The 18,607-nt window shown below is 40.0% G+C and overlaps 1 protein-coding gene across 3 annotated transcripts in view; it reads left to right on the forward strand.

Annotated features, from left to right (window-relative positions):
• Positions 1-18,607, forward strand: part of LOC121333266 (aminopeptidase O-like) — a 38,963-nt gene that overhangs the window by 10,388 nt on the left and 9,968 nt on the right. For 2 of the 3 annotated variants that reach the window (XR_005952263.1, XR_005952262.1), the window contains exon 2: positions 3,846-3,962. Coding sequence is in view for 1 of the 3 variants with exons in the window: in XM_041399471.1 (XP_041255405.1) it covers positions 3,266-3,280; positions 3,846-3,962 (132 nt within the window). In the remaining 2 variants the exon portion in view is untranslated. Of the gene's footprint in view, positions 1-3,250; positions 3,281-3,845; positions 3,963-18,607 lie in introns of those variants that run through there. The other variant, XM_041399471.1, reaches the window with a different exon arrangement.

The following is an 18,607-nucleotide window of genomic DNA, read 5'->3' on the forward strand; positions in this document are numbered from 1 at the left end:
TAGGCTTTTCTTACTTCCAATAGATTTAGTACAGTGAATATCAGTTATATTTTCAATTTGTTCATGTTTTCTTTATTTCATTCATCTTTCATTTTTCAAACACAGAGCCAGTTTTGATATTCCCTATCATTTACAGTTTGTTTTAAGGGTAATAGTCTCTTTACTCAAACTTTAAAGCCGCCACATCAGGTAACTTAGGGGAAGCAGGGAACAAATTGTTGTTTAGTGGCAGGACAGTGAACTCTTTCAGAAAGCTGAAGAGTTGGAGGAGAGGTCTTACAGTCTTAAGGGCAAGATAATATATACAGAACTGGGATACAGCTTTATAGAGGGGATGGTGTTGAATTACATGGGACATGACAGAAGACCTCTAGTGGGCTTGATCACAACATATTCATTTATATCTTTGTAGTGTCCATAGTCACAGCTGGGGGAGGGCCAGCCCTGAGAAAAATAGTATAATTTCCATACAGCAGGCATAGTTTGAGATAGGAACTATCTACTTTACAGTATAAATAGATGCTGTTGCAGCAATTATTGACGTAATGAAAACTATTTATTGAACCTCACCACATTTCCTAATTGAAGCAATCTGCTTTCATAATTGCATATATTTGAACATTTAGATTCTCTATTCTAGTTCTAAGTATGAGGGGGTTATTTTTTTATTTATTTTATTTTCGTTAATTTTATTTTATGGGTAGCACTGAAATTTTGCATTTATGGTGTTACAGTTGTTTTCTGAATGTTTTCAGCCTGAAGACAACATGAGAATGTGATGATTATCCTGCTGTAACTTGGTGTATCTGTGTTGTGTACTTTTCTGTGGGTGTTAGATATTCAATATGCATTCGCAGACTGAGTTGTTGTAAAGGAAAGTGGTTGTTATACCGTGCCTGAAAAGAAATTTGTATTTAGGTCTCTACAGTATTTATGTTTACATAGCACTTAAGGCAAGGGCCTCTTTGTATTAAGCATGAGGCAAACAAATTGAAAATTAACAACATGCACCCCAAACAATTCTCCTGGTATGAAAGATGGAAAGTAACAGGTGGGCAGGACAAATAAGAATGGTCGTGGGAAAACAAAAAACAATGAGAGTGGGGTTTCTGAGAGAAAATTCAAGTGCAATTTTTGAAGCTTATTTATTACCATTAAAAGACTGCTTTTGTGAGAATGATACTTGTATTGTTGTATGGGGGGAAAAGAAAATGTCTGCACCCCTAAATGAATTTTGTAGCAGCTGGTGTCATGAATGTCTTGTTGCAGTTTTCTGTCTCTTGGCCTAAGTTAGGGTTTTTAAGCATAGTCTCTTTTATTGAAAGGAAAGGGTAAAAGTGTAGATGGGAATGTTCCTCCTTTTGTGTTAGAAACAAGTTGGAGAACAAACTGTAATAGCTGTGCCCACGAGTGCCTCTGCGGGGAGAGGTCTGCCAGCCAGCGTTCCCCTGCCAGCGCCCCGCCCTCTGCCAGTGTTCACTAGCTCCTGCCTTGGTCTGTAATTAATCCACGAGCTAGAAACTGGTATGTAAGGTATCATCTTGGGCAGCTGAAACGTAGGAAAATAGCAGAAGCCGTGGTCTTATTCATAGAGTCCTAGAAGATGCTGGGTTTGAAGGGGCTCACAAGGATCATCGAGTCCAATGCCTGGCCTTGTACAAGACACTTCAGTAATCACACCATATGCCTGACAGCACTGACCAAACACTTAGCGAATGCTTGGGTTTGTTTATTTGTTTGTTTTATTGGGGTTTTGTTTGTTTATTTTACTGACTCTCAGAGTTTAACCATCTGAAAAAACTTCAGCCATGATGCAGCACTAGACAGACATAAGGGCATGGCTGCTGCTCTGCTGTTGCTCTTTTGTTGGCTTCAGTGAGATTCTGTGATGCTACCTTAAACAATAGCTTTCTGTGGGTGAATCTGTGTAGCAATTATACTGCAGATATATTATAAAATACTCAGCTGTTCTGTACCTATGTATTCAAGCAACTGTTCTATAGCTTCTGCAAATTAAGTATTGTTCTTCTGTCTTTCAGTTAGCAGTGAAAACAGTCTAGATCAGAAGTTACCTTTCTTTGTGTGGTGTTCTGCAACATTTTGAATTTTATTAGTGTTCAGAATTAATTCAGTTTCCAAGTAGAGTCACTTCCCAGAAGCTGATTTATTTCCCTGATTTATTTTTTAACTTGTCTAACCAACCCCCTGGCAGCTGCTGTTGGACTCCCTCATAAGCATTTAAGCTGGCATTTTAGTAGTTGTCCTGAAATGAAATATTCAATATTTTTAAATACCTAACTCCTTTTAACAATACCATGTGATTGGCAGGCTTTGGTATTACTTACAAAATGTTTTACTAAGAGCTAGTAAGATGTGAGGTATTTTCAGTCTTCAGGAATACAACTTTACCAATAAAAAAAGTGGAAAGAAATCAAAATGCAAAGAAACCAAAACATTATCATAATAGAGATGCTCTTTCCTCTTTATTCTGATTTAGGTTCTAGTCTAAAAGGGAAGAAAATGGCATGTTGCTAAATTAGTCATTAATGTAGATATTTTACAGATTAAGACTGATCAGAAGATCCTGGGTATCTTCATGGACTTACTGTGTGAGATCAGGAGTCCAGTCTTGTTCAGTCCACATAAACAGCCCTGGCTGTGGGATATGTTGTTGGAAGAGGCATTTCCTATAGCTGACTTCATTTCATCTTTGCTTAGTGCATTGACACGGCAAAGCAGACATGGGCAGGTAGCGAGGTGGGAACAGAACACCAAATGTGGTGAAAGCTGGAAGTACTGTCAAAGTAGCAGGATGTCTTTTTTCATTAGTCTGTCTCAAGAACATTAGAAGTGAGCAGGTTGATTTCTTTTTGTATGCAAAAGCCTTACTGACATTCTTTTCCCTTTTCCCTTCCTCCCCTGGTGCCCTGCAGTGATGAATAGTGGGGAAAGTTTTGGGACATATAACAAACTTCTGAATGATCACCTTGGAGCCTGAATTTCTAAGAGATTTTTTTTCCTGGCAGCTGGTGCAATTTCTCTCTGAGCTGTGTTTGAATTATTTATTTGTTCATCCAATAAGCCTATTAAACAGAGCACTTAAGCCCTGGCTACAACAGACTTCTTGTGCTTTCTTTTTTTTTTTTTAGGTTACATTAGGTTCCAGTTCAAAATTGTAGGTTCTGGAGTCAAGAAACTGACTGAAACTACTGAATATATATCCATGTGTAGATGCTGTACTGTATGTGCCACAAATACGCCATTCATGCATATTTCCCATGTAAGGATGGATGGTTTGTGACTCATTGCACTAAAATATGAATAAGAATGTGTTTTTGCAACAATTGTTTGGTGGGTCACTTACTTGTGTTGTGTTTCTTTGGTCGCTGTAAACATATCATGCAAATGCTTGTATATCAGATAAAAACACCACTCTAAAAATTATATGTACCTGTGTCTCATTGATTCCTCAAATTATGCTCTGTAAAATATTCTCTCTTCAAACCCAAACAAAATAGAATCACTTATTTTATACATTACATAAAAATCTTACTTATTAAGCCATGATTATATTTCAAAAAGATAAGCATGTTTTAGATCTGACCTAACCATTGCAATGGAAACCATGGAAAATGAGTCCTAATTGTGCCCCAGCACAGTCTTTCAGAACACAGACACATAAACCCTGAGGTTTTTCAGAAACCAGCTAGAGGTGTAGGTTGTATTTAAAGCACATGCTGGAGGTACGCAGGTTATTACAATCTTGTCCTCTTTGGTTTGTTTCAATTTACATTGCTCAGCCAGTAGAGATCTTCATTCACACATGGCACTTTTTCTTCTTTTAGCTTCTCCCTGACCAGCTGGTCTTACTTCTGGAGTTCCTCTTGGAGGAGAAGACACTGTGTCCTAGAATACTGCAGTGCTTAGAGAGAACATACCAGCTCCGGGAGCAAGATGCCGAGGTAAGTCACATAAAAACAAATCTCTCTACTGTATGCCACTGTGTTGTTGACTAGGAATAACAGTGTTCCACGAGGAACCAGGCTCACTGGAGTTTGTTTTTTCTCTTGTGTGAATCTGAAACTGGGTGATATTAACTCCAGTATTGTTGCACCTTCATGTGCCATAAGGACTCTTATTTCTGTGTGTTTTGTGTAGGTAGGTTCAGGTGCGTTTTGCGTACTGTGGTAAAGTACCCAGATGTCCAAACTATTTTACATGTACCTTAGTCAGCACATTTGTTCAAGCATTAAATTTTTCACTACGTTTTTCTGTGTAGTGGAGCCCAGTTTGTTTTTATTGTGATATTGTCTCCAAATGTAATCATGTCTGTTATAGTCTAAAATTATTTTTCCCCATTGTCAGCTCATAATGTTCCTCTTTGTATGCCCCAAAGTCTCACTCAGGATTTAGGAAAGTTAGCTTTCCTGAGAGACTATAGTGTTTTCTGGTTTGGAGCCTTAATTTAATGTTTTTTGCAGTTGCTTCTACTAAGTGCCAGTGACATTAATAGCCCCCAAGGAAAACAATGCTTTATATGATATCATAAAGGGTAGCATCCCTCCTCCAACATGCTTTATATGTTTGGGAGGCAAACCAGTAAATCTTTATTACCACGTGCAGAGAGGACTCTTTTAAGTCCCTTGGTTTTCTCGAGCTGGGAGAGTTCTGAAAATTAATGCAGAAGAAGTGGTGGCTGAAAGCACCCTTGCAACCAGCCTTTGCTTCAAGTATGTAGTGTTCAGGAGGAGGTAAGAAAGCCAGAGATGAACATAAAGGAGTCTAGAGGTGTGTGTGTGTGTGTGTGTATCTGTGTGTATGTGCGTGTATATATATATATATATGGATATGTATAAAACAAGGGTTAATTATGACGTAACATACAACTAAGCTACTGTGCAATGAAGGAATATAGTGAACTTAACATTTGGCTCCTGCTTATTTAAAAACTGCCATGCAGAAGGTGGCTGAAAGCTAGTGTGTTTGACTTACCCTGTTATTTCCTGGAACTTTGTGGCAATTATTAGAATTGAAGGAGAGAACAAAATCTGTCTTGTTACTCTTACGCTGAAGCTGCTGTGTGGATGCTTGGAAAGACTTGGAAATCCAAACCTTAATGTAAAGATTGATAGAACAGATGTTTACCTTTTTCTCAGAAAAAAACAAACAAAAAAAAGAACAACATTTCAATTGCTGCTGTTTACTGCACCTTTTTACTTTTTGTTGATACAGTTTTCCAAATGCCAGATTTGCTTTTAATTAGTACTTGAACCAACATTTCTATTTATAGGTATTAGAATATATTTTAATCACATCTGAATACCAGTGAAATGTCAGTGGTTCTATTATGGGAAGAGGAATTAACAGGGACATAGATCAAAGCAATAGCTCTGCTGTTGTTGCTGTTTCATGCCTATGAATTGTAAGCAGCAGGCCACAAGATTCAGTTTCTCAGGTTTTTCCTTCCTCTTCACTTTCATGCTTTCTTTTTTCCTTGCAGTGTTAACATAAAAGTACACAAACAATCTACCAGAATGTTTTTGTGAAAAGCCTCCACAAACCCTCAAGATTAGGACCTCTATGAAATGAACATAATCTCCATTTTATTTTACAAGGTGAAACCAAGGGCTTAACAGACAACTCACTTAGAAGTACAACTAAGATAACATTACCACTAGCATTTTACCAGTCATCAGACCCCAGGGATGTACAATCCTTTAAAGGGAACTAGCTTCCATGGCCTCACCTACCTGAAGAACAGAATATTTGTGCCTCATTCTCATGTATGTGCACAGGGGATTTTTGTTGTTGTGACCCTGGGGCACAGGGAACTCCAGTCTGAGCCAATTCTTGTCTAGACTTAATTTGTGGATACACAAATCACTTATAGTGATCCTGTTGTATTACTGGAGTTCAAATGTTCTCAGTAGCTAAACATCAGAAATGGATTAGTAAAAATGAAAACAAAAAAATCTTGCAGGCAGGCCAATAAAAAGAAAACTGTCAGCTTCAGAGGGTTTATTCTAGGATTTTTGGAAGTGAAGATGTCAACTGTGTTCCATCCAGCAGTGGAAAGTTAAGAAATAAACTTGTTTTCTTATTTTTGAAAAGTAGCATTTACATTCACAATCATCTTCCAGTAGGGATAAGCAATGATATGGCCAATAGTGTGAAAGGGTACAAACACAAAGGAGTGTGTTTTTTATGTATTTTCACAAAGTTTGGTCTTAAAATTTGTACATAATAATTTTGAATATTATTACTGGGGGTCCATTTGTCCTGCACAAGTACCGCATGGAAAGTCCTTGTTTATATTTCTTGAGCTGTTCTGTCTGTGTGACTGAAGCATCTTTATTTTGATTTTAAAATTGACCATGCTTGTTGTAGTAAAACATTGCACACCTGGTGGCATCTGCACCTGCCCACAGCAAAGTGTAGGTCTGTCCCCAGCCAGTGGAGTTGACAACAGCTCTGTTTGGTACTCCTGACCATTTCTTACCATGTGCACGTCCAGATTTAACAGCCTAGGGGTACATGTTGTTTCAGAAAGGAGTGGAGGGTTTGTAGCAGGTTATCTGCCTTGTGTCAATTCTTTCTGTCAGTCAGGAGAGGAGAGAGGTCAGAGTCAGCCTTGGCCTGGAATGGAAAGGTTGATCTCTCTTGAAGAGATCTCTGTACCTACTCAGTGCAGTTCCTCTGCTCTCAAATTAGGTTTCAATGCACATACATAGGCTCAGTATCTGTCTTCCTACTAGGACAGACATTTGAATGCTTCTTTTAACAAACAAAAAATAAATCATAGGTTAAGTAACATATTTGTGATTCATAACTCATAACTTCGGAGCCACAAGAGCCAGAACTGCAGATGGCTTAATCACATTTCAGATTGGTCTGCCCCCAGTCTTGGATCCCAAGAGAGGCTTGTAGGGCATCTGCCACACTGCAGAATTTGTGACTCCTTTCCACTTTTTGCAGTCCACTTCTGTAACAAATAATTATTTCATTTTCCATTTACTCCTCAAACCTTGGAACATCTGAGAAGACACAAAACTACAAGTTAGTTTTCAAAAGACTAAATTTGTTGATCTGAGCTGTTTGAATTGAGCATATCCAAGAGATCTTTGTTTTAAAAGCAATGAAGGTTTCAAAGTTTAAAGCTATTTTTCCATTCTTCTCTCTGTGCCTTTAGCCCATTGTGGCTCAGCCAAGTAGTGTCAGACAAGTGGAAAGCAATTGGATTATGTCCTCAGTTTTCTCTTCCTGTTCCCGCGTCTTGTTGTGCTGCTTCCCACTACATAATAAAATAACTCATGCACAAGGCTGCATCTCCATGACATACCACATCCTGCATCGGAGAGAAGCATTATAGAAGCCGGCTGCATTTTGAACATGACAAAGTCCAGCTGTAAGTTCAGCTGGCTGAGGAGAAATAGGATATGTTTAAAAGCATCAGCTACAGTTGCCATCAGACAGCACAGTGGGATAATAAAATTTAAAGTGGGTCTGGGGTTGTTTTTGTTTTGTTTCTTTCCAAAGTGGCTGTTCTAGGCAGTTGTTTCGTTTATTCAATATCTAGCATCTGGCAGAATGTGGAGAGTTGGTCTACATGGAAAGTTTTGGATGTCTAGTATTTTTTAAAATCTGTCTAACCTCGATGACATCTCTTCTGATATGACAGTGCAATCCTATCTCATTTGAATAAGCTATTGAGAACTTTCATGTAAATAAGGTGGAGTCAATAATTTACAAAAAGACAACACCGTGAGATCTGAGTTAACACTCAGTGAATCTCTTTGCTAGATGAGCCTGCTCATTACTCCCATTATTTCTGTTCTTTATTAGGCCAAAGGCCTGTAACTTGTAGGCACACAAGGACACAGAATGGCTGAGTAGCCTGCAAAATAATGAAAAATGTGACAGGAAGATCACAGCCGTAGAAGAACAGTGGGTGTGGCACTTTCAGTCCTAAGCGTTGATGATATTTCTGCAAGTGTGTTTTACTTGTGGCTGAATTATCTAAGAAGTGATGATAAAAACTGCAGAATGTGGATGAAGCAGAAATATTTATGGTGTACTTCCCCAGATTTTTCACTGTAGAGTTAGCTTTCCTTTCTTTCCTACTATAGATCTCACTTTTGTCTTGCCTGCACAGCATATGGGAAGTTGCTTTGCTGTGTTTCCTTGTCTCAGCAAGCAGACTGAAATGCTCATCACTTACATGATGCTTTCCCTGTATTTGGGATCATAACGTGGTATATTTTGGGGAGAGAAGAGAAACTAGAACTCTTTCTGTATAAATGTGAGTAAAATGAGTTAAGATCATAATATCATCAGTCATGTGGGTGGCATGAAGCTATTCTCACACAAATACTTCATTGTTCATGAGGTCTGCTCTGCCTATGTGACCCAGGCTATAAAGTGGTGGCATCTTATTTCACTGACAGAAATGCAGTCATGCTAATACAAACCATCTAAGGTGCTTGGCATCCTAGAAGTGGTGAGAATTCTGTTAAGACAAAATAACTTTGATTCGTTGATCTTTCCTAGCCTGTGAAAAGCTGGCAGATGTGGAAGTACAAATAAATTCTTGTCATTTCCCATCTGATGGTGACTGTGTTGAGCTGAGCACATTCTCAGGTTGCATAACTCAGCTGTCCTGCTGATTGTGGATGGGCATTGCTTGAAGGCACGCTTATGGAACAGAGCTCTGTGGACAACACTGGGTAAAACTGAGTGGGAGAAGGGAACTGCTTGGGAAAGGTCTGTGCACACTTGAAGAAGGCACTTGGTGAGCTCTCCTTTCAGCACAGCCACTGGCCCAGGGCAGGGACTCAGAAGTAGTCTCCAGCTTTTGAGTACAGTTAGTAATATATTGCAAATACCTCCACAGTCCTTCCTGACTGTACTGTGATAGCAACAGGTAGGCATGTTTCAGATAGTGGCATTACAACCACAGGGGGAGAACCATGTTTTTTTTCCTTGACTGATTTCATTGTTGGTATGAAGCACCAAATCAGTAGACAAAAAGTGTGAAAGCTTGAGCTGATGACTGTATTACAGGGCATTGCTTTCTAGTGGTTTTTTTTTCTGCAAAAGTAAAAATGGTTTCTGTATTTATTTATTATAGTATTATTTATTTTGTATTTAAATATACAGCTTATTACTGAGTTTCAGTTCAAGTCAGGAAGAGATGCCTTATTTTGGATAAGACAGTATGTTTCGCAGGACTCACAAATCTGCTGTGAAAATTTACCAGGAGTGCAAAATAAATTTCACCTGACTTTTCCTTTCTGAATGTTTTAGTTAAAGCATTATTGTGCCACTAGACGTAGGTATGGTTACATTGAATAATTTTTTATTTGCAATTGAATTGCAATTAACACATCAGGAGGAACCCTGATACAAGGACTCTAGAAAAGAATAATAAGGAACCAAGAAAAGGTTCTGTAGATGAGTCAGCCTGCAGGGTAGGTTTGTTTCTGGAATAAATCATATTTGAGGTTTGTACACCCAGCCATTACTGAGGCAGTATTTTCATTAAATGGAAAAGAAAGAAGTGGTGTATGTTTTCACAAAGTGAAATCTCTTTACAGTTACCAGTCTGATGCTTTTCACATACATCCTCACAGAAACAGTATTTTTTCCCTGCTCTACTGCTCTTACTTTCTTATGCAAATTCTTGCAAGGAATATATCTCTGTCATAGAAAGCCCTTCCCGTTTTCACTAGGAAAAGGGCTCATTTCAGGGTATATTGTAGATTATCCTCTTTGCTGATAGATGTGTTGACTGAAGCCACAGCCACTAGCAAAATGTCCTCTGTGATCATGAAAAAAATTGAGTCTTCACTCTGTTTCATGTTCTTGTTCATGTTGCATCTAAATGCAATTTGCAGGCTCTTTGGCACAGATGGTATTGGTGTTGATATTGGTTAAGACAGTTTTTCAAAAACATCCATTTGCAGGAGTCAGATCTTTTTCCCAACAAAAGGAACTTAGAAAAAGGTAGCTTTTAGGAAGGTGGCACTTGCTTCCCAAAGATGAGGTCCAAAATTCAAAGCTAAGAAAATTGGAAGAAGATGAGGGGAAACACTTCCAGTGACAGCCATGGAGTCCTCCCATGAGACTCACTCTGGCCCATGTGCCCATTGTGACTGAGTAGATGTGTTGAGATGAATTTGTAAGACTGGCTGAAGGATAATCTCAAGTAGTTATAATTTGGGTTTGTTTTGTTTCCACATGCAAAGTAGGGGGGCTTTTCCAGCCACTTGAGAAGAACAGAAAATCCTTCCATCAGCATTCGCTGAAGGGCATGATCAGAACATGAGATCTATGGAGCACTGGAAATAGCTTTCCACCAGTCAGCACTCCTGGTCCCACACCCCTTCAGGAGCCAACAGCAACATGTTTTTTCCAAGTGATCTCAGTGGCTGCTGGGTGACATGAGCAGGAGTTTTTGTGCCCTGACTGCTGCCATTACTGGTGCTGTTCACTTATTGCCCCTGATTTTTCTAACCAGTTTTGAACTTAATTTCTTCTGTGTAGCAGTCCAGAAACTTAGCAAAACTTGGAAAGCAGAGGAGGTGATGGTAGGAGGGAACCAAAAATGCAAGTGGGTTCGTTTGGCATTTTTTACTGCTTTTCCAAAGAATCTGTGGAGGAAGGGATTGGTGATAATTCTATTGTCCAGCAAGGAGAATGAAGTGGTGGAGTCCTCTGGGCTTCTGAACTTAGTCCTAAATGTTTTCTGAATTGGATGCAACTGCTCTAAATAAAATTTTACTCAGTATTTTGGTGTCAGGCAATATAAACCTGGTGCTGTAATACAAACCACCTGCCTTTGTTATGAAATTTAAAAGTTACTCTGTTTGCATATATATGATAGCACTGGCATATTGCCCATGACAAGGAGGCGCTAGTTCTAAAATACAAACAAAATCCCCTAGCTGTCAGTAGTAGGGATGTTCTGCTGAGGTTTGCTTTCTTTGGGAGGTTTTTTGATTGGCTTGTTTTGGTTTTTAATTCTGAAAAAAAATCTGAAAATGTTTTTCTTTAAAATAAACTTATTTGAGCCTTCATCCAAATAGATCATCTAATACTTCTCATTCCTGTTTGAAGGCTGGCTGCAGATGCAGGGTATGCCTGAATAGGACCACAGATTTGGAAAAAATCTGCTGTGGCCTATGAGGTGTAAATACTTCAAGAAGCAGGGCAATTCAAAAGTGCAGGTTCTGGCATCCTTTTTTAACCACACAGATATGATTCCACCACTGAGTCACTGACTTAATAACATGTGGGTAAAGTCTGATGTCTTACTCTCAACCCTTGTGCCAGCTGGAGTTGCAGTGTCCTGAGGAAGAAGAGGAATTTTGTTGCGTTACATGTGGCGTAGGCATTGTCCTAAGCAACAACCATAACTGTATTCCAGCAACAGAGAATAAAAGAAGTGGAGAAGATGACTAAAAAATGTCAAACACAGAGAAAAATCTAAATGTTCTCATTGAAGGATTGAGCATATTTCTTCTGAGTTTATAAAATCAACGTATTTTTCATTTAATTTTTGCTGGACATTGAAGAAGGGAGAATGAATATAAGAGTGATGCAAAAGGTCTTTGTCTTTGGAGTAAAAATCTTGTATGTAATTATTTTGAAAATGGAAATCCAGGTTTTAAGCAATGGGAGATTAGAAGGATGTGAGCATGGACTGAGTAGGCTGGCTGTGACATAAGTTATGGAAAACACAGGCAGCCACATTGTTCATTGCTTGGAATTTGCAATTGAGTCTTATTTTCATATGGAGTTCCAGATTCTGCCTATGACAGTAACCTTGCCTGGAAATAACAAATGTTTTGACCACAGTCACTGTGGGAGACCAAAGATAAAAGGTTTTTTCGCCTCTAGCTACAAGACGGATGAAGTAGAAGCAGAGGGATGGAGAGAGGGGCATAGGCAAAGGGGATAGCTTACTGTTGCCTTGATACTTACAGCAGCCTTTCCTTTTGCTGAACAGGAGATATAATTTAATAATAACTGGTAACCGACTGTTGGTGTGCTTGATCTCAAACTCTTCAGAGTTGAATTTCTGCATCAGATGTATATGTTTATGTGCTTTTTTTCCACTGTAATGTTGGATTTATAAACCCAGCATGTTTTTATGTGCATATATAAATAATCTGTGTTGAAACACATATGCAGACACTATATGGGTAAAAATTATAAGCAGACTCTATCTGGAGACAGCCAGAAGAGACAGTGGTAATGAGAAGTGTTTTAATTGCTTCCTATGGTGATATAAATTTCTGCTGATTCCAGAGATACTGTTAGGATAAGACAAGGGGTGACAGCTTCAAACTGAAAGAGAGTAGGTTTAGATTAGTTATTAGGAAGAAATTCTTTACGTGAGGATGGTGAGGCACTGGCACAGGTTGCCCAGAGAAGCTGTGGATGCCCCATCCCTGGCTGTGTTCAAGGCCAGGTAGGATGAAGCTCTGAGCAACCTGGTTTAGTGAAAGGTCTCCCTGCCACTGGTGGGAGGGTTGGAACGAAGTGATCTTTAAGGTCTCTTCCTGCTCAACTCATTCTATGTTCTGTCATAATCTAGCCGTTATTGTAGGTAGGTGTTTCAGCAGGCTGTCACAGGGAATGTGGATGGGGCTGTATACGAGATGGCAGACAGTTGTGTTGCTGCATTTTGGCAAAAGCATCCGTTTGGATGTGAACAAGTGCCAAAGTCAAGCTTACCTTCCTGAAGGCATGAAGCTTGTCCCTGCAATACCCTTCTGATGTTGGTTGAACCTTAGGCTGGGATCTGGTCCTCCTTGCCCTCCCATTCGGTGAGTATGAGCACTGTCTCCATAGTCACCCTCAGACCGTGTCTTCACACATGCAACCATTCCCACCAGAGCACTCTGCTGAGGAAGGAAGGAGCAGGAATGGAGAGCAGGCAAGGTGGCACAAGCATTGTTTCTATCACCAGCCAGAAGGCAGCCTTACTCCCGAGAGCTGGCAGCACCACCGTAAAGCAAGCTCAGCACACATCTCCAGTGAAAAGGCAGATGGTGACATCTTTTCTGCCATCTTCATCTTGCTGCAAGCTGTGAATGGCACTGGTGCTCCAGCATGCTGAGCAGACAATTGTGAAAATGCAGGCAAACGGGAAGCATTTGGTTCCAGTAGAAGTAGTGCATTATGTTTTAAATTAAGATTTATTTTTTAAAACCTTTGTTTTTGAAATTAAGTGAGTTCACATGCTGTGTTAAACATTTCCTTACCTTACATGCACTACGGTATAGGAGCTGCTCTCCCCAGCATGGGGGGACAGTGGCAGTGCAAATGTGCATGTTGTGAGAAAAGCCTTCAGGCACCATGGCAATGTGGTCTCCCAGACAGTGCTGTTGAAGCTGTCACACTGCTTTGCTGCTGGTGGCATTTTCTCTTCTAACTATTCTCCAGGTCATTTTCCTATCATCACTTTGTTGGTTTGCTGTAAAGCTGGAGACCATCCTGTTTTGTATCCATCTCCTGTTAAACAGGGTAAGGAGGGGCATGCTGAAGAGCATTGAGATTACACAGTTAGGCATCCCAACCAAGCTTCTTATTCACAGTGACAACTTTGACATCAGAAGAGAGACACAGCCAGTGCCACCTTTGAAAAAGGATTAGACATGGCTTCTTAGTCTCTTGCCTTTTCTGACTTCTTTTGGAAAATTTTTTTTCTACCAACACAGCTGTCCTTGATCACAGATGGGGCCCACATAGGGAGAAGAGTGTCTGGTTTGTAATTGGGAGCTCTCTGCTGTAAGCCTGAAGTGGGGGAAAAAAGAGCATTTGTCTTCTCCAAACAAGTCCCCAGCATTTGCTGCCTTGCCAAGAGTGAATCCTGTCCTGAAGTGCTGTCCTTTGGTTGCTATGGCTTTTTGATCACAGCAAGGTTGCCTGCTGCTCTGCCTGGGCTTTCTGAAGCAGCATGTTTTATGATTCCTGGCTTCTGTTTGGTCATGTAGAAAAGAGCCTCTGTGCTGTCTGTGGGAAAGATACATGTTTTATTTGCAGGTGGAAGTGGAGTCATGTTTACAGCCTGTGGAAGCTGATGAGGTTGCTCTTGAGTAAGGCTATGGTACTATATAAATTTTAACATTGTGTTATGTAGAACTGTGTGAATGCTAAAACAGGAGCATGCAGATGGAGCAGAGGAGAAAGGTCAGGAAGGAAATACATGCCTGTAAGTCACATTTATAAATAGGAAGATTCAAGTGGGCACCTGCTGCTGCTTGAGGCTTGCACAACTGTGGAGGCATGCTGCCTGGCCCATGGGCACACTAGCACAGGTACAGGTTCAAATGCTACCAGCTGCCCCACAGTCTGCCATTGACCAAACAACAGAATGTGCCTTTCAAACCTTGATTGTGCCCCACCTTTCTCTTCTGCTACTAAATATAGGCAGTTGCTGCATGAGCTCTACCCACAGCTCTTCATCAGTGCTGTTAAGGAAGGAGAGATGGGACTTACATGTCCTTCTTCATTGTTTCCAGCACCCTTCATGTGTGCAATTGCTAGATCTCTGCAGAAATACAAATCAGAAGAAGAAAAATTAATTACAGAAGTAGAATATTGTTACCAATATTACCAAAATCTAATGTCTGATATTCTGCTAGAATTAGCTTTTAAGTGACTTCTTAGTGACCAGCTCATAATCCAGGTTTTAAATTATTTTAGACCTCTACGTAGTCCTCCTCCAAACTACACTTAGCTCCTGACAAAGTTTTGATCTGCCAGCTCATTAGTGCCTTAGGGTTTCCTGAAAGACCATGCTTTTTTTTCTTTTTTTGCTGGGTTGTCAGTGGGCTGAGATACTCATGTTGTGCTGCACAGCAGGAAAGGAGGTTATCCAAGGTGGCAGGAATGGCATGTACAATCTGCCTATACAACCTGGAGCTGCTTATGCAGTCAGTGATGTCACATGCAGAGCATGGTGGAGCTCTGTGAGCTCAGTCTGCCTCAGGTCCAGCTACTGAACTGTGGCTCATTCCAGTACTCAAAGTGAAATACAGCTTGAGTAAGGCTACCAAAAGCCATTTTTAAAATTTGAAATGTTATCATCATTTTGGCCATAGCTCTGGAAAATGAAAGGTTTTATACCGAAACAGAGCATTGCACTGTGAGAAACAGTGTTAACTGAATCCTGATGCCATGAGGATCTCAGGAAGAAAAATTGCCTTAAAGTTTGCTGCTGCTGTGGTGCTGTATCTGGCCTCTAGATTCTTTGGGCGCTGCAACACTACAAGTGCTACAAGACCTGAGAGAAAACTTAGGCTATGAAAAGTCCAGTTCTTAGTCCAAAACACAACTAATTTAAGCTGATAGATGGCTTCTTTACTCAGTCTCCTGACAAAGCCTTGGCAAACATAATAATCACAATTACAGAATCATTGTAAAAGTGATGAATCCATTCTGTTTGCATCCAGTAGGTTTTTGGCTCTTTGAGTACACTCTTTCAGATTGCCAAACTGATAGTCTGTCAACACAGTGTAACACAAAAAGCTGTTTAATTGCTCCTGGTGGGCTGCCTCAGCATCCCTCACTTGCACAAGTTTCAATTAAATCAAATTCACCTTCTGAGGTCTGTGTTTACTGTGGCATAAAAGATAGGAGGTCCCACTTGAAATTCAGACTATATAGAATGAAAAGCCACTGGTAAATTAAAGAATAACTGTTTCAGCTAAGATGGGGGTGGGGGGGGGGGAAGTCATTAAATGCGCTGTAAAATTGGCAGTTCTTAAACTGCAATTCTTCCATGCTAAACAACTGTAAAAACTGTTTTTTAGTTCAAGTATTGTCTGGCAACATTTGTTCCTTAATTAGGCAGGCAAATGATCTAATATTTGAATCCAATTTATATGTAGATAGTAAAAGACTGGTGATAAATGCTCTCGGGATCTCCTCTGGTCAAGGTGACCCCGAGGTGTGTTAAAAAGTCTCTTTTCCCCAACCCAGCTGGCGAAGAAGGAGTCAGGAGTCTTCGGCTGTCATTCTCAAGGTTGTTTATTATTTTTTTATCTAAAACATGTTCTGTCTGGCCTGCCGAGGTCTGTCCTGCAGGTCAGTCTGAGGCACACTCCGCCCACCCCCAGGCTGGTGTTGTCTTTTATACTACAAACTACGTATTTGATATTTACAGTTATGTTCCAATACCTATCACCTGTGTTAGACAGTGACTTTCTGCTCTACACCAATCCTAAAGTGCCACCATCACCAAGAAGATGGAGGCTAGGAAGAAGAAGGAAGAAGGACAGGACAATGCCCAAATCCCTCCATCTTGCCCCCTAGACCCCCATACTCAAATTCTTCAAAATTCCACCTTTCACCCTGTGACAACTACTGTTATTCTACTTAAACTTTTGTGACTTGTAATTCTTCATACAAAGTTGGTAATTTGCTCCATGGGTTGAGATCGAATTCCCAAGTGTCTTTGGCTTCCTGCCAGGGTCTCCGAGCCCCTGCCAGGGTTTTGAGCCATCCAGGGCATCCAGAGGGATCTCTTGGGTTCTGACAAATGCTTTCAGATGAAACAGAGCAGCATTCAGGTGCTCTGGAATGCTTCCTTATTGTTAATTAAAATTAATCTGTTGTAGCATAACTTGGTTATTTGAAAAAATTCTCTATTTTTTCCTCTGTGAATTAGACTGGAGTCTGACCTCTGAGACTCTTTAACATTTAAGAGTCAAGTGGTTCAAATGATTTTTTCAATAGAGTCTGAACCTGTATTTGGTAAGGATCACAGATGCCCCATACCTTTAATAAAGGTTCCACTTTTTTGGACAATAGCTCTTACTCTATTTCAAATGATCCATTTTCTGAGATCTTTTAAGTACGTTGCTTTTGTTTTGTGATTTAGATTTGTCTTTTGGCGCCTTTTTAATTGGATCCAGCTATTAGCAAAATGTACTAATTTTCCCTGAAGCTAGACTCCTATTCTGCAGACCAAAAGCTTAGTAAAGTCTAACTTTTTTCTCCCTTTAATAAAGGCATGGTTTAAATTACTTGTTTTCTAAATCTTATGGGTAGACCTCAGAAGTAAATTTTTTTTTTTCTTGTATGCAACTCTGAGAATTGGACTCAGTTATTCTTAAGGGTTCCTTCCAACTCAGCTGTGATTCTTTGAGATTCTCTGATTCATGTGAGGAAAGGCCAAAGAACTGAGTTTGTTCAGCCTGGTGAAGAGAAGGAGCGACCTAATTGCAGCTATCCTGTACCTGAAAGGAGCCTGGAAGAAAGATGGAAAGGGACTATTTGCAAGAGCATAGTCTTGGACATGGGAAAATGGCTTTAAACTGAGAGTAGCCTTAGATTAGATATTAGAAAAACTTCTTTACTCTGAAAGTCGATAGAGATTGGAACAGGTTTCCCACAGAAATTTTCCATTCTGTGGAAGTTGCCCCATCCAAGACCAAGGTTGCATGGGGCTTTGAGCTACCTGATCTAATGGCAGGAGGGTTGAAACTGCATCATTCTTAAAGTCCTTTTCAATACATTCCGTTCTGGGATTCTATGATTCTGTGGTTGTGTGGGCCAGGGAAGAATAACATGGATTAGGCAAAATAATTTATCACCTGAGTCAGAAACAGTCAGTATCTCTTTAATTTAAGACATGTTCAAAATACCTTTAAAATAATTTTTTCTCAGGTATGTATGTCACTAGGAGCTTTTCTTTTGAAAGTCAAGCCTTGTATTTAGTACCTTACATGGCTTAAAGCACCATCTCCCAAAAGGTCTTGGCCCACGTTGTTAAAGGGACTGCCTTAGAGCTAGATTATTAGAATATTTTATGTAATTTGTTTGCCCCTCAAATAATCTCATGCAGCAGCTTGCATTGTCTGAAAACAGAGCAAGAAAATTTTGGTCTTGGTATCTTCTGTCCAAATGCAGGTATTTTTGAGTTACAAATAATATTGTGCAATACTGTGTATTTTTCTCAAAAATGAAATTAAAAGATATTATGAGGCTCCTGGAATTATTTGTATAAGCTGCTGCTCCTGTATTTGGGACTCTGCTGTCTGACAGTGGCATCCCTTCACTATGTCTTGTGTAGGTACGTGCCAATGCTTAGATCTCAATGTTGTTGGTACTTAGCAAAAATTAAATTTTGTACCTGAGACATTGAGTCTTCATGTCTTCATGTTACTGGACTGTGCCTCAGAAATGCACTACTAATACGAGTATTGTGTTGCAAAACACACAGTTAAAAACTTAATTTAGCTTAAAAAACTGGCAGTGGCAAGGCCCCCACCATCTCCAAAAGCAGGGTGGGAGGACAAAAAAATTTCTAAGCGATGAAGGTCCATCCACAAGGAACCTAAGGTGTCAGCAGACCTCCATCACTACACTGCCCTACTTTTCCCCATCCTTGGGAGTGCCAGCCATCAGTCCTGGACTTGGGAGGACAGCTCTCACCCTGGTATTGCAGGCTGCGAAAATAAATTTCAATTCCAATATCAGCATGTGAGTCCTTGCAGCTGCCAAACCAGTAAGAGAGTGTGGGTGGGTGGGTGGGTGAGCAGTTAAAGGTGTTGCTTCAGATCCAGCAAAGTCCTCCGTGCTTTCTGCCAGCAAT

Source organism: Onychostruthus taczanowskii, unplaced genomic scaffold (genome assembly GCF_017590055.1).
Source record: "Onychostruthus taczanowskii isolate IOZ18803 unplaced genomic scaffold, ASM1759005v1 scaffold160, whole genome shotgun sequence".
Taxonomy (NCBI): domain Eukaryota; kingdom Metazoa; phylum Chordata; class Aves; order Passeriformes; family Passeridae; genus Onychostruthus; species Onychostruthus taczanowskii.